Genomic DNA, 15,928 nt, shown 5'->3' on the forward strand with positions numbered 1-15,928 from the left:
GCTAACACATTTTTGTCAGGTCCACTTGATCAACCATTTCAATTTTTTTAGCCGAAATTGTTAAATAAATAAACTTGAAGCATGAAATTTACAATACTGTAACTGCACAAAAAACAGGTATATCACAATTACATTAACTGTGTCTTATAAATTTTCTAAAGTGGACAAATATGATATATTAGCTTACATAAAATCATTGAATCATCTACTTGAGTTTTCAAAAGTCCTGTCTACAAATTATTGATATAGTATTTCAGAATGGTGTGTAATATATCAACTTTGTCTGCTTTAGTTATCCTAATAGATGTGGTTTACATAATTGTGGTATTGTTTCCTAGTGCTGAGTTAGAGTTATAAGCGTGTTGTATCACTTCTTTGTATTTTTGCATTTCGTGCAATCTTTGTGAAGAAAATTAGGTTTAAAAAAATTTGTTGCTAACAGTCAGTACATTTTAAATACAACAAACCTCTTCAAAACTGTTTCTGTGGATGTAAAGAAATGATTTGTTCATTCCCATGTATTTAAGTGGTTCCCTCTTAAATTGCGATGTTCCCTTCTGGATAAATTTTCTTCCTATCTTTCTTTTACAATAGAATTTCAGCAAACTGAAATCGCTTAAAAGGAATTGATGGTTAAATGGCACACCAGCCCCTAAATTGATAAGTTTTGTATTTGGATAATGCAAAAATACTTTCTTTCATCGGAACCTAAATTTTTGCAATTGTCTGTAAACGGAACCATAGAAGCAAGCTCTAAAGTATTTATTTCAGGAGAAGCCAAGATCAGGGGCTGAATTCACAAAGCTTTCTGTTCGTGAGTGCTTTGTCTTTGGCTGGCCATCTCTGATAATACATCTGGCATCAACATTGGAATTTGCACTTAAAACAATTATAGCATAACTTTTTAGAGCGCAGCTCTTAGGCGCCCATTTCTGCAGCGAGCGTTGGCGTTGTCCCTCGTAACCGAGCGAACGAGCACAGCAATGATGAAAGTGAACGTGGAGCGCGGCGGGGAATGAAAGATGCAAGGAGGAAAGCAGAGGAGGAGGTCCAGCAGAATCATGGGGCAGAAATCGGAGGAGAAGGGTATGGTGAAAGGGTGAGAGGAAAAGCGCAGTGCAGCGATGGTGGCTACGAGATGGCGCCGGGATAGTGCACGTCATCTGGATAGTCTGCCGGCGGTGGCTGCTGTGAATTGGGTGCCCACGTGTCACCCACGCGCTGGTTCTCAAGATCTCCAGATTAGTGAGGCAGTGGCGCCTCACTTCGCTGCGTTTGCAACATGCCGCCCGAGGCAGATTGTCCGCACCAGCCATTATATCACGAAATGAAAACACATATGGAGCTGCGCTCGAATTTGGCATTAGGGAGTATCGTAATTAACGGTGAATTTTTTGTGAATACGGACCCTGTTATTTTTTCATAGGCTATCTTTAAAATGTGGTGGCAAAGACTCAAGCAAGCAAATATTTTATTGATTTTTACTGCATAGTGCTTGCACTCTGAACATTTTGGCACTACCACTTGCCCCATAGATGACTGAAATAAGAACGACCGAAATTTAGCATTTTGGATGCCTTACAACGTGCCATTTGATAACTTGGGATCCACCAGCATGACCTCGTGCTAATTCAGTCACTGAGTTGAGCAATAAGGGCAATGTTTTTGCTTTGATACATCACCGGTGTCTTCTTGAAACCCAAACTAATGAAGCCTATAGGTATAGCCAATCCAGAAGTTTCCGACCGCACCCAAGCCACGGGACAAACAAGCTACTATGTTAACTCCTTGCTTCCTAACATTTCTAAGTGTTAAGACGGTGTATGGCGTACAGTGCTGCACTCTGCACATTTTCCTTAGTCAACAGAACTCCTGTTTATCGGAACATATTTCTCCGGTCCCTTGAGGTTCTGTTTAATGAGATTCTGTGTCAATGAGGCTTATTATTATTGATGACTTGCATTTTATACAGTTTCCTTGTTGGGAACCAATGTGTCCATTTTAGCAAAGCCTGACTTCATAGAAAAAAAAGATACGCTCCTAATTTGTGTTTTCCTAAGTGACTCAGTGCCACATCCTGTGTAGCACTGTCGTAAAGCAAGTTATATATTTACCTTTGTGTTACATTAGTGGTTATCGAAACATAATATTGTTGCATAATGGGGCCATCTGTGTGTAGCACAAGTTAATTTTGAAGTCATAAACACCATGCAGATTATGCATTTCATTTATTACAACTGGGTTTGGGCCTTGCAGAGTTATAGTTTTCGATATTGTCCACCCAAGGACTGATCTTGTTCTTAAACAGCAGTCTTGGAGTGATCTATGCCTCTGAGAATTGCAATCGCTTTTATGGCATTGCATGTGGAGAGGAGATTGAAGAACATTATGATAATTTGATAGAAGAGAGCATTGTCATTAGGAAATTCACTTTTATAGAGATGATTCTTCTGTGGAGTACAGGGGTAACTTAAGGACAAAAATTTGTTGATAATTCCAGTGATGAATGGTCATTGTCATGTCATTATGGCGATAAAATAATGAAGAGAAGGGACCTCAACTTTGAAAATCGGCACTCTAAGCATCTATGCCACCAGACATTAACCAAGTGTGAGCCCAAAGAGCAAGCGACAATGGTTCACAAGGCAGCTCTTGTGTTGCACATTACAGTACATGAGGCAGTAATCATAAACTAGCACTGATGTGAACGAAGTAAAGTTAAACCATGTGGCACAAAGTGAACCACAGGATACAAAGGAGGTGGAACCAAACTCTGGTTCTTCTGAGCAGATTGTTTGGGTGCCACTGTAAATGTTTTCTGTAACTGGTACTGTGGGACACACGATGAGATCCAGTATGCATATTACCATGCAAACTATCACTACCACTGCTTCGCTTTGCAGACATGGTGAAACGGCAGCATTTTTGTTTTTCTGAAAGTGTCTAGCAATGTAAATGAATAAATTCTACTTTTTCAGAAGTGAATTCAGGTCAATGGCATGTGGACTTTCACAGCAGATGTACATATAACCTCGGGATGCTTTCAACAACTGAGAAAGAAATCTGTGCGCTTTAAAGTTTATGATCAGCTGTTACTGTGGACAGTCTATCAGATAAAGGTCATTGTGTTGGTTTCATAAAGTTATCTGGATGCCTAACATATGGATGGTATTTGTATTTGAGAAATGCAGAACATAAAGAATGTGTATTTCCTTGTTCTTGTCATGCCACTTGGCTTGCATGTGTAATTATGTGCAACTGTGATACATATTGCCATGTTTGAATTAGAGAATTCACTCAAAAAATTACTACTCAGAAATCAATTTAAGATCGTAATTTAGTGCACCTTTTTTTTTTCTTCTAGAATGCTTTTCGCATAAATGGAGTGACTGGCCAAATTACAGTAAACAGCCCTTTGGATTACAATGCAGCTTCAGTAATTACATTTAATGTGGCTGCTGTTGATCAAAATGGTGCCATTCAGCCCCAGAAAACTGCAGGTGGGTGTGTGTGAATGCACATATGTGTGTTTCCTTTTAAAAGATTTTAGAAGCTTGGAAATACAGCTATTATGTTTGTTTAGACAAGCTGTCTTTTTGTCTTTGTCTACCAGTGTAAAAAGACAGTAACTAGGTACAAAACTTTCTTGTCACTTTGCTAGCTTTCTGAGCACTTGGAGGAAAATATACAAACATTGATTCCTGTTGTTGAAAAAAAAAATTTTGTTTTTTACACTGAGCCATGTTCCGCATAACCTAACATTTAATGAGAACGCCATGAAACTAAAAGCAGACTTCAGTGCACTTAAAAACAGGTGATTTGACAAAGAAATAACCGAGCCTTCTCAGCCAAGTTGATAGTTTGCACATATAGAAGTTTTGCATAAAAACAGTAAAACCTTGCTAATATGTTTTTCGCTAGTATGTTGTCCCAGTTATAGCATTGTTGAAGTCTTATCCCCATGGCTCTGGCAGAATGCTCAGAATGTTTATGTAATATGCTTTCTGGCTGCTACTATTTCGGTGAACCTGTGGAAAACCTATTAGAGATGTGGTGCTGTCTATATGAAAGTGCAACAGACATAGCCTTGCCCCACTGGAACATAATTTGTGTACAAAGTACTAAAATTATTGCTTACTGATTTTGGGACTAATTGTGACACTAGTTCCTCTTACTGGCAGTTGGCTGAAATACTAGGGAAAGAGGGGATGGTGGCTGTGACCTTAATTTGACATCTATAATTGCTGGTGTGTTGAGGAACAGACCAAGGTAATTAATTCCTGTACTTTATTGGGAGCTGTTTACATTCCTTTGCAGTGGAGGTCACTGTATACATTCAAGCACACAGTGAGAGCAATCCAATTTTTGCCCCTCCATGGACTCCTGCGAACCCAAAAATTGAGATCACTGTTCCTGAAGAATCTACAGTTGGCTCCACTATATTCACGGTCACAGCCCGTGATCCCCTCACCCATGCTGCTGTTGCCAATTTTGCAAAGATCCCGGAGTCTGACCAAGGAAGCTTCTTTTCAGTCAGCCCAATATCTGGTAGGTACAGTGTCTTTCTTCAATTTAGCAGCCGTGTAATTTCATATTGAAGTGTCACTAGTGAGTCGTATTTAAGCGACTGCAAGAACTTATGCTAGTATGCATTTTAATGCACAGGTGCAAAAATTATTGTCCCATACAGCTTTTGTCCTTTATTTGATGTCTGGTTATGTCCACAAGAGTGAACTTTTATGCCTCAGTCCAGTTTCTGTTCAAAATGAAACTTTCATGACAATATATTTCACTTTTTAAAAATATAAATTGCTTGCTGTCTTCAATAATAAATGTGAAATTTTTAGGTGCGGTGACGCTCAACCAGAGGCTCGATTATGAGGAGTTGCCTGAAAAGGTGTTGGCATTTGATGTGAAAGCCATCATTGGTCTCGACAAAAACAACCAAAAGTCATCAATTGCTACAGTGATCATTAACGTTCAGGACATTAATGACAACAGTCCAGTTTTCTCACAAAATGTAAGTTTCTTTCTTCTTCTCTCTTTTTTTTTCTCCTCTCTCTCTTTTCCAAGCATTTTTGAAAGTTGGGAGTGTCTGTGTTTACGTTGTCTTTCCTCAATGAGTTGGTCATTATGTGGGTGAGTAAGTCTGTGTGTCCATGTGTGTGTGGTTTCTTTTCCAGTCATATGTAACAATGGTATCAGAAGCCACACGCTACCCTCATACTATCCTGCTTATCACTGCAACTGACAAGGACACACAACAAGGGTATGGAGTTGTCCAATATTTCATCTCTGGAGAAGGATCAGATGTGTTCAGCATCAATGAGACAACAGTGCGTATTGTGACTTCATGCATTATTTTGGTTTGCTTACAACAGTACGCAGAAATTTCACTTATGAATTTGAGTCAGATATACAGGGTGTCCCACGTAACTTGAGCCAAGATTTAAAAAATGAAAGGCATGTAGGAAGCGAATGGAACCGAACGCTTACTATTCGCAATAGCCTATAGTAACTCAGACAATTTTTTGTTTTCCCCATAACTCACTAATTAAGTTTAATTGCCCAAAGATTTAATTATTGGCTGAGGACACCAAGTATGATACGCAGGTTTGTAGAGCACCTTGAGAAACCACCAATCGAGTTGTTTCCTGTACGATACGTCTCACGTAGTCCTTTTTTGCAGGTTGCAAAGAAGACCCGCGAAATATGAAAAAAGCCACATGACAGAGCATTTGCGCAGTGGTATCGTGCTGCTATCAAGCGTGCATTCGGTGGACAAGGTTGGCTGCATTGTAGCTGACAATGAGGAAGCGGCAGGGCGTTCTTTATCTCCTCGGCAGCGCTCGACCAGCAGCATGCATTTGCACTGACATCCGACGGGAGCTGACCTTGTTCACCGAATGCATGCTTGAGAGCAGCATGATACCACTATGCAAGCGCTCCGTCATGTGGCTTTTTTCATATTTCGCGGGCTTTCTTTGCAACCCCAGAAAAAATGACTATGTGAGACATATTGTACAGAAAACAACTCGATCGGTGGTTTCTGAAGGTGCTCTACAAATCTGCATGTCACACTTGGGGTCCTCAGCCAATAATTAAAAAGCTAGGCAATTAAACTTAATTAATTAGTGGGGTACTATAGGGAAAACAAAAATTGTTTGAGCTACTATAGGCTATTGCAAATAGTATGCGTTCGGTTCAATTTGCTTCCGACACGCCTTTTATTTTTAAATTCTTGGTTCAAGTTATGTGGGACATCCTGAATGAAGGTACTAAGTGTGTGCTCTCAATTATAGTAGTCAGATCTGAAGCTTTAACAAATGTATGTTATAGGAGGCAAATGTACAATGTGCAAAATATGGCAAGGTGTGCGCCAGTTCAATGTAGTATTATTCTACATTACTTAAGTTAAACCTCAATATAGCGAATTCGGTAAAATCTGCAATTTGCTTCATTATATAGAAATTTCATTGTATTGTATTGATTTGATTGAGTACAGTCGCCGATCGATTTTTCTTATACGGAAAGGGGCCGCAGAATTTTCCGAATTATCAGGCAGTCGAAAAAAGCAAACGTGAATGAGGAAACAATTTATTTTGATAAACTTCAGTGTTGGGGGCGACTAATGATGCTGTTTCATGCCGCATACGTCGACCATATCTTCACATTGGCGTACGAGTTAAGCTAAGCCAGCCACGCTTTTGTGTGCACTTCACCCCGCGGCTGATAGTGTTGCCCACACTGAGACGACGTTATCAGCAATGGTGCTGGCACGGAGAACGAATGCTTCGTCTGCGTCTCGCTCCAACAGGTCACCGAAACTCGAGATTACACAACCTCCAATACTAAATGCGCGGGAAGACAGCTTGCAAGGTGCTACGCCCTCTCTGCACGCCCACTCTTTGCACATGCAGTAAATTACCTCTAAAGCAGGGTGTGCGGTTGTGTATGCGCTCAACTGCACTTACAGCCATGTGCTGCCACGGGCGAGATGCATGCCAACTTACCTCCCCCTCCCCCACGCCCCTTCGCGCGTGCTTGATGGCGTTACTGCGAGCTCACTCCCCTCCCCCTCTTTCCTTTTGCTCGTGTGGGAAAGTGGCACTTGCGAAGCCACCATCTTTCTTGTTTCACCCTCGCACACTTACACTCGCACCTAAAGCACACTGTGTGCGGGGCGCGATTGGATCTTATCGCACTTGGACTTTATACGGAACGTGATGCGGCTCTACTTCGGCAGTCGCTCTTGTGGCGCCGCGCGATTTGAGAGGTGCCTTTGCCAGAAGCCACCGGCTTGTAATTCAATCATTTGACCATCTGTGTTCGTGGAAGTTTCCGTTTATTGTCTCGGCATTCCTTTGCAGCGGCAGTGAAATTTCGTTATACTATTGAAATCGCATACTAACACACTTCCTTATGTTGAGGTTCTAAATACATAGAGTTCTATAGATAAGTGATTATGAAAAGTTAAATACTTTGTTATATCAAGAATTTTGTTATATTGAAGTCCGTTATATCAAGCTTTAAGCATGTATAGTTGAACATGTATATTATCGGCCTTAGTGAGATTAGAACTGGTGAGGCTTACACATTGCTGAATAACGGCCATGACCTCTGCTATAGAGGTCTCCTTGATAAGAAGCAATACGGGGTAGGATTCCTAATCCATAAGGACATAGCAGGCAACATTGATGAATTCTACAGCATTAACGAGAAGGTAGCAGTAGTCGTAATCAAACTTAACAAGAAGTATAGATTAAAGGTAGTACAAGCCTACGCTCCCACATGCAGTCACGATGATGAGGCAGTAGATCAGTTTTATGAAGATGTTGATTTAGCGATGAGAAAAGTGCAGACTCGGTATACAGTAGTAATGGGCGACTTCAATCCAAAAGTGGGGAAAAAGCAGGTGGGTGAACAAGCAATTGGCAACTATGGCATCGATTCTAGAAATGCTAGAGGAGAGATGCTGGTAGAATTCTCAGAAACCAATAAGCTGAAAATAATGAACACCTTTTTCAGGAAACGTAGCAACAGAAAGTGGACCTGGAAAAGCCCTAACGGTGAAGCAAGAAATTAAATTGATTTCATACTTTCTGCCTATCCGAGCATAGTGCAGGATGTAGAAGTGATAGGTAGGGTAAAGTGCAGTGATCATAGGTTATTGACGGCTAGGATTCACCTCAATTTGAACAGAGGAAGAGTAAAATTGGTCAAGAAAAAACAGGTCAACTTAGAGGCAGTAAGGGTAAAAGCAGAGAAATTTAGGCTGGTACTTGCAAACAAATATGCAGCCTTAGAACAGAGAGACGAAGATGACATAGAAGTAATGCATGAAACCGTAACGAGGCTGACTGGAGAGGCAGCAATTGAAGTGGGAGGCAAGGCACCAAAGCAACTAGTAGGCAAGCTCTCCCAAGCAACAAAGGACCTAATAAAGAAACGATAAAGAATGTAAGTGTCCAACTCAAGAGATCAGATAGAATTCGTGGAACTGTCAAAACTGATCAACAAAGCGAAAATAAGTGATATTCGAAATTATAACGCATGAAAGACTGAAGAAGCTGTAAAAAATGGACGCAGCCTGAAATCAGTGAGAAGGAAAGTTGGCATTGGACAAACCAAGATGTATGCACTGAAAGATAAGCAGGGTAATATCATCAGCAATCTCGAAGGTATAATAAAAGCAGTGGAAGAATTCTATCTGACCTGTACGGTACCCAGAGGACTCAGGAGTACTCTATTCGAAACAATAATGAACAGCATACAGAAACTCCTCCTATAACTAGAGGCGAGGTCAGAAGGGCCTTGCAAGGCATGAAATGGGGAAAGGTGGCAGGAGAGGATGGAATAACAGTCGATTTAATCAAAGATGGAGGAGACATAATGCTAGGAAAACTGGCGGCTCTCTATACGAAGTGTCTATCGACTGCAAGGGTTCGAGAAAACCGGAAGAATGCAAACATTATACTAATCCACAAAAAGGGAGACGTTAAATAACTGAAAAATTATATGCCCATTAGCTTGCTCTCAGTATTATTAAATATTTACCAAAATAATCTCCACTAGAATAAGGGCAACACTGCACTTTAGTCAACCAAGGGAACAGGCTGGCTTCAGGAAGGGATACTCTACAATGGATCGCATCCATGTCATTAATCAGGTTATCGAGAAATCCACAGAGTACATACAATAAGCCTCTCTATATGGCTTTCATAGATTACGAAAAAGCATTTGATTCAGTAGAGATACCAGCAGTCATAGAAGTATTGCATAATCAAGACGTACAGACCGCTTGCGTAAATACCCTGGAAAATATCTACAGAGATTCCTAAGCCACCTTAATTCTACACAAGAAAAGTAGGAAGACACCTATAATGAAAGGGGTCAGACAAGGAGACACAATCTCTCCAATGCTATTCACTGCATGCTTGGAAGAAGTATTCAAGCTATTAAACTGGGAATGTTTAGAAGTAAAGATCGACGGCGAATACCTCAGTAACCTTCGGTTTGCCGGTGACATTGTTCTATTCAGCAACACTGCAGACGAGTTACAACAAATGGTTGAGGACCTTAACAGGGAGAGTGTAAAAGTGGGGTTGAAGATTAATATGCAGAAGACAAAGGTAATGTTAAATAACCGGGCAATTCAGCAAGAGTTTGGATCGCATGTCAGCCTCTAGAGTCTGTGAAGAAGTATGTTTACTTAGGTCAACTAATCACAGGGAACTCTGACCATGAGACGGAAATTCACAGAAAAATAAAAATGGGTTGGATCGCATACGGCAGACATCGTGAGCTCCTGACTGGGAACTTACCGTTATCATTGAAAAGGAAAGTGTACAATCAGTGCATTTTACCGGTGCTGACATATGGGGCAGAGACTTGGAGACTGAGAAAGAAGCTTGAGAACAAGCTAAGGACCGCGCAAAGAGCGATGGGACGAAGAATGCTAGGCATAACTTTAAGAGACAGAAAGAGAGCGGTTTGGATCATAGTTGAGTTCAAGAAGGTTTCATAGCACTGAAGTGGCTGGGGAACCAAAAGAATTTGCTCTTATAGAAATTTGGTTGACATGGGGGGGGGGGGGGGGGAAAGAGCAACAATACAAGATTGCATCAATGAAATAATGCTTGTTATTTTCAGGCTTTAACCCATAACATCACTAATCTTGTCTGAAAACCCTTAGGTTAAAGGGCATCCAAACATATGCTTCATACTGCTGGTAGATTGGTTGCTTCTGCCGTTTTATCTGTTTTTGCTTGCCAGACCTGTGCTTTTAGGGGAGAATTATCGAAAGGCCACTGAAAAGGCTCTGAAAATTTTTATAAGCAGCTGCAATGAATAAATAGGGCACGTGGAATATAAATTGAGCAAAGTACTATCTTCCAAAACTGTATGGGAAAAAATAAAAAGAGAGAGAACACACACACACTTGTGGAACAGTGTTAACTAGAATGCTCCTTGGGAGTACCAATGAATGAAGTTTTTGATGTCTCCAAGGAGGCAGAAGGCCTTCATGCCCAGAACTGTGAGATTACACCAGGAGGGGAAAGCCCATACATGTTAATGACGAATGCAAACAACACTTAGTGGAGCACGTCTTCTTCTTCGTCTTTTTTTTTTTTTTTTCAGAACGTTTTAAGGGAGTTCCCTGCCTTCGTGCCTTATATCACGCGTGCAGTTTCCTCATTATCTAGGAAGAGTCAGTTAAAGGACCGTTGGTAACGCTGTGGTACCGCATTGCTACTAAGTCCAGACATGTATACATTTTTATGACCAAAATAAAGTTACTTCACTCAACCCCCTATGTAGTTTGGAGGCATGCTAACTACGGGCATTCTGTGCATGAGCTTATGCTCTGCTGCGTTTATTCTCAGCAGTGTTTCCACTATTGCAAAGCAGTTCTTTTCATGTGTCAGTGCCAAGCAGTCACTCGCCAGCAGTGTGCAAAACGTTCAGTCTAGTACATTATTGAATGCTTTGGCACCTGTGATTTACTTGTGCACCAAGATGTGCAAAAGTTTGCGTGCGTTTGGAGTTATTGTGGGCTTACAGAATGTGCACTGGCAGCCACCCCATAAAAATAAGGGCAGGAGGCGGGGTGGAAAGGAGGGGGGGGGGAAGACTGAGTTGTAATATTTATAAAGATGAAGCTTGAGTCCACTGGTAAAAAGGTATGTGCCTGACTGCCCCTGTTGTATATATGCAGGGTGCCCTTGGAATCCAGGAAGGTGCAGTTCTTGACAGGGAGAAGCAGCCACTGTACAACCTGCAGGTGACTGCTGTTGACAACCCAGGGGCACCCTCAAACCAGCGCAGAACATCAGTTCTGGTAATTCATTCATTTATTTAAAGTAGCTTCTTTTGTCCCTTTCAGCACTCAAGTCTTGGCCTGTACATTGGTCTTAGTCTTTGTGACGACTGTCCCTTGGCTGGGTGCATTGTTTGGGCAGGGCAGCGCAAGCACTAGGGCAGATTCAGCTATGACAAAAAGTACTGCTAGCACACCAACGGCACATACTTATATTTGTTGATAGAAAGTTCCAATTTGACACTTGCAGAAGTCACCATCTTACTTTTCTAAGAATGCAAATATGTTACATTTAATTAAATGGATTTGTTATGCCTTTCATGAAATGTCGCTGATTGTAGGTAAGAACAAACATTTATAGAAGCTTTTTATTTTACAACAAACATCTGTTAATGTGGCGCACCATGCCACAGTGTCTCATCTGCAACAAGAGATAATCATCATCCTGTGAAAAAAAAGAAAAAGTGAAATGAAAAATGTAGAGTAGCTGTAATTGTCCAAAGGCACATCCAGCTATATCCCGTCTGCAACAATAAATGTTTACCATCATCATGCCATCGTGATGATGGTAAAATAAAGTACAATCGACTTCCATCAATGCAACCCTGATGGTGCCATATTTCCAGCCTCTTGTTTAATTCACCCCACTAGATAATTATTCTGGTGGGGTGAACTAAACAAGAAGCAGAAAAAAATGACGAAACACGCCACTGATTCCTTAGGCAGCGTATGCCTAACTGTAACACACCCCTTAACCCACTTTTTATGAGTTCAAAGTAAAAAACTAACATAGAGATGACATTAGAGCTCCTAAACATACACTCAAACCTCAATATAACAAACGTCAGTTTAACAAAATTAGCAATGTAATGAACTATTTTCATTTTCCAATCTTAATTGCATTGAAAACCACGTATTTATCAAAACTTGTTGCTGAGCTAGTTGGTTCATGACTTAAACAGAAGTTACGGTGCTAAGCATACAAGGACGAAGTGAGACACAAATGACACATACGAGTGCCCGTATGCTGCATTTACTCGCGTAATGGATGCACTCGCATAATGAATGCACTCCCAGATCATACACAAAAAATGGGAATTTTTTTTCCTCATGTAATGAACGCACCCCCAACTTTGCTAATATGAAGTACCATGATCGAACGGTTGTGCTATAGCTTTTTGGAGTGATTAGGATCTTTTACTCTTGCACATGTGTTTAAAGCAAGTGCACTTAAAGGGCCCCTCAGCAGGCCCCATAGCAAATTTTGGTTATACGCTGGAAGTTAAGTGCCCTCTAAGGAGTGAGCGTTCAGCCACAAGAATTTTTCAAATTGGTTCATTAATAGCTGAGATAGAAATATTTCAGTGCCACGAACCCATGAATTCAGGAGGCGAGCTCCACTGCCAAGTGAGACCTTCTCTCCACTTGCCCCATCTAGCCTATGCAAGCGACTTTCCTTCCCTGCGTTCTACCATACTGGACCTCAAGGATCGCATGATGCATACGTCACAGGCCCCACCTTCATATTTTTTTCTCCTCGCCTTTTTTGCGGCGCGGCACACTTCCACGGATGGCATCATGCGCGAGCTGTTTTTATTGTCTCGTTTCGCACAGTACACGAGGATATTTGACTAGCGGTATAAGTCAGTGCTACACGAATACTGAAGCAGACACAATCAGATCACAGAGCATGATCCCACGCTGGAACACGGTAGAAAATGACATAGTTTCGGTGTTTGCGCGTGCGACTGCACGATGTGGGCACAAGCAGACGAAACGGAAGTACACCTCTCTTGCTGCAGTGCGAAGTAAAACAAAAACATGCAGACATTCGGTTTATGTGTTTTATTATTTCTCTAAGCTTTAATTTGTCTATTCAAGCAACATATTGCACAAATAACAGATGTTGCCTTGAATAATTCAAGTCACGTGTCACCATGAGCGACGTCGCAGTGCAAACACGTGTACATAGGTGCACTAGCATGTGTACGTCATCCTCCTGCTTGGAGTGCCGCGGCTGCAAGGAGAATGTAAAACGGCATTCGGTTTGAAATTTCAGGTCTTTCCTTGGCGTGTAGCGATGTAATACTTTGCAGACACGATCGTTGTTGCGCGATGTATAGTCTGCACTTGTCAGCTCAAAATGGCCAGACCTGGTGAGGGGCCCTTTAATCTCAATGGCAAATCCATGACGAGAGAACACTGGTGGTAAGCATGCGGTAAGACCAGGCTGCACATTATCACAGTCGCTTGGGACCTGACGGAAGGAGCAACCATGATAAGGCTTAGCCTGTTCTTACCACATGCTTGCCACCAGTGCCAGTGCAAAGGCACCTCGCAGACTTGAGAGAGAAAGAAAAACTTCAACTGGCTCTCCAAAACAGTACTTAACACAGTTTACGGACTTTACTTAGACTTAAAAGAGACAGAACACGCGTGGTGCGCGGTACGTTGCTGCGCATGGGAGTCCAAGTGAAGGAGGGGCAGTCGGCACATGGTCAGCATAGTCTGTTGCTCACGTTTCTGCCTGTCTTTGGTTTCGCTCTGTGCGATGGGCCCGAAGTCGAGTTACGCGCCTGCCGCAGGACAGGGAGTTTATCTGCTTGCAAAACGGAAACGCTAGTCAGACACCAATAAACTTTGACATGCCGATGAGCAGGACGGTCGAGCAAAGAGATGCACACAGCATGCTTGTCAAAACAACAGGGGGGTATTCTGTAAGTGTCCACCTAGAGGACATGTCCATTTCGTCTGCGGTTGAAGTTCTGATTTGCTGGGCTGGGGTACGCGTCAGAAGGAGACAGGCACTCCAGCCAATCAGAACTTCAGCAGCAGACGAAATGGACGTGTCCACTAAGTGGACACTTGCAGAAAACACCCCCAGGTGCCAAAAAGCAGTACTTCAACGATTGCTGCAATAGTGGCAGATGGCCGGAAATGGCTGCGAGGATAAACTGGTGAGGAACCGCAATGTGGATGGAGCAGCCAGTGACCCAGACGACAGGTCTGGTGTTTTCGAAGCGAAATGAAGTGCAATAAAAATGCTGTTATGGTTTGCAAACAGTATGCGTCTATTTTTACTGCAAAGATAAGTTAGTTATCTAATGTATTTTTCAAATAATTACCATCTTACTTTTGAGTTAAAGCTGTTTCAAAAAAGTTCCCATAAAATTTACTCTGCATGATAAACGCACCCCCCAACTACGCTTCGGTTTATTGAGAAAACAAGTGTGTTCATTAGATGAGTATATATGGTATGTCGTTTGTGTCTCACATCGTCCTTGTCTGCTTAGTGCTGTAACTTTTGGTTTTAAGTCTTGTGTTTATTTTTCATTCTTTAACGAAGTAACTTCATGACACAGTTCTGATTTAACTAAGTTTTGAGCCATTTCAATTATGTAGTTGGAGTCTGTATGGCTAATAAATCTAGCAAAAAAGTATGTTGGCCGTGGCGAAAGTTACTTCGATTGTCCTTCTGCATGAAAAGTTTGATCAGCAAAACTGCTGTCAAAATGCACGCACCAGGACACGGTAGGCAGGAAACACTGCTGCGCCATTTGTCACATTAGTAAACAACTCGAAGAAACACAAGAGCTGACGATTCCTTCTGCGCAAGAGGGTTGGGGAGGGAGTGAACGCGCTAGAGGGGGGGGGGGGGTTCAGGAAAGTGTGCCTATCTGCCTTGTCCTCCTTGCGCACGTTCATGCGTGGGCCATGCACTGTATCGATCTTGGCAGTAACCTCTCCGCGGCAAGCCGAAATGGCTGGTGCCTTCCTGCGTGTCTTGTGTTGGTGGTCGCGTAATCTCAGGTTTCTGAGACACCGTACGGAACACTCGCTCGAGTTGTGTCTTCATGTTCGCGGTCATCGAGTGAGATCTGTTAATGCTTGCCTGAACATGCGTGACGCTGATAAAACTACAAACCTTACTTCATGTAGTCGCTTTGCTAACGCCATCAATGCAGTCCGGGAAAGGTCCATGCACCACAGTTTCGCTATCTATGGTCTACGCGCATGACATTAGCTGATTCCAAGCTTGTACGCACAGAAAGGTAAAGAAAATACCGTGCACTAACCGTTCGGCACGCATTAAGCAACTATGGCTTGAGTGGTCAGCCATTGTATTAGGTTCAATGGTGACAAGGGGGGGGGGATTCATTGTGACTATATTTAGATTGGAACAACTTATTAAGCGGGTACATATTAACGAGGTTTTACTGTACATATATATAGTGGTTAGACATTAATTGTTAATACACTATGAAAATTCTATACCTTTCAGATACCATAAAGAATTTTTTCAGTCACTTGCATGACCATTTATTTAGTGTTTCATTCATTTATTCACACTGTTTCTGTGTTTCAGTAGTCAAAAAGTGATGACCTGAACCTCTGTGCCTTTATATTGCTCCATTCCAATGTCAGTACTTGTAATAAAGGAAACTGAAACTACATTGACAAATGTAGTGGTAGTGGAGTTTGTTTATAATTTATTCATGGTTTTCAAATATGTTGATGGACTTTGAGGATTGTCATTTGCATTCTTATGGATTGTTCATATAGCTAAAATGCTTGAAGCTTAAGTAAGATGTACCAGCTTCATAGTTT

The 15,928-nt window shown here is 41.7% G+C and overlaps 1 protein-coding gene across 2 annotated transcripts in view; it reads left to right on the plus strand.

The window, feature by feature from the left end:
- Cad74A (cadherin 74A) overlaps positions 1–15,928 on the plus strand; it is a 109,010-nt gene that overhangs the window by 28,780 nt on the left and 64,302 nt on the right. For both annotated transcript variants that reach the window (XM_075688062.1, XM_075688068.1), the window contains exons 21-25: positions 3,365–3,500; positions 4,318–4,548; positions 4,848–5,020; positions 5,184–5,336; positions 11,219–11,341. In XM_075688062.1, coding sequence (XP_075544177.1) covers positions 3,365–3,500; positions 4,318–4,548; positions 4,848–5,020; positions 5,184–5,336; positions 11,219–11,341 — 816 coding nt within the window. The remainder of the gene's footprint in view (positions 1–3,364; positions 3,501–4,317; positions 4,549–4,847; positions 5,021–5,183; positions 5,337–11,218; positions 11,342–15,928) is intronic.

Source organism: Dermacentor variabilis, chromosome 1, assembly GCF_050947875.1.
Source record: "Dermacentor variabilis isolate Ectoservices chromosome 1, ASM5094787v1, whole genome shotgun sequence".
In the NCBI taxonomy this organism is placed as follows: Eukaryota; Metazoa; Arthropoda; class Arachnida; order Ixodida; family Ixodidae; genus Dermacentor; species Dermacentor variabilis.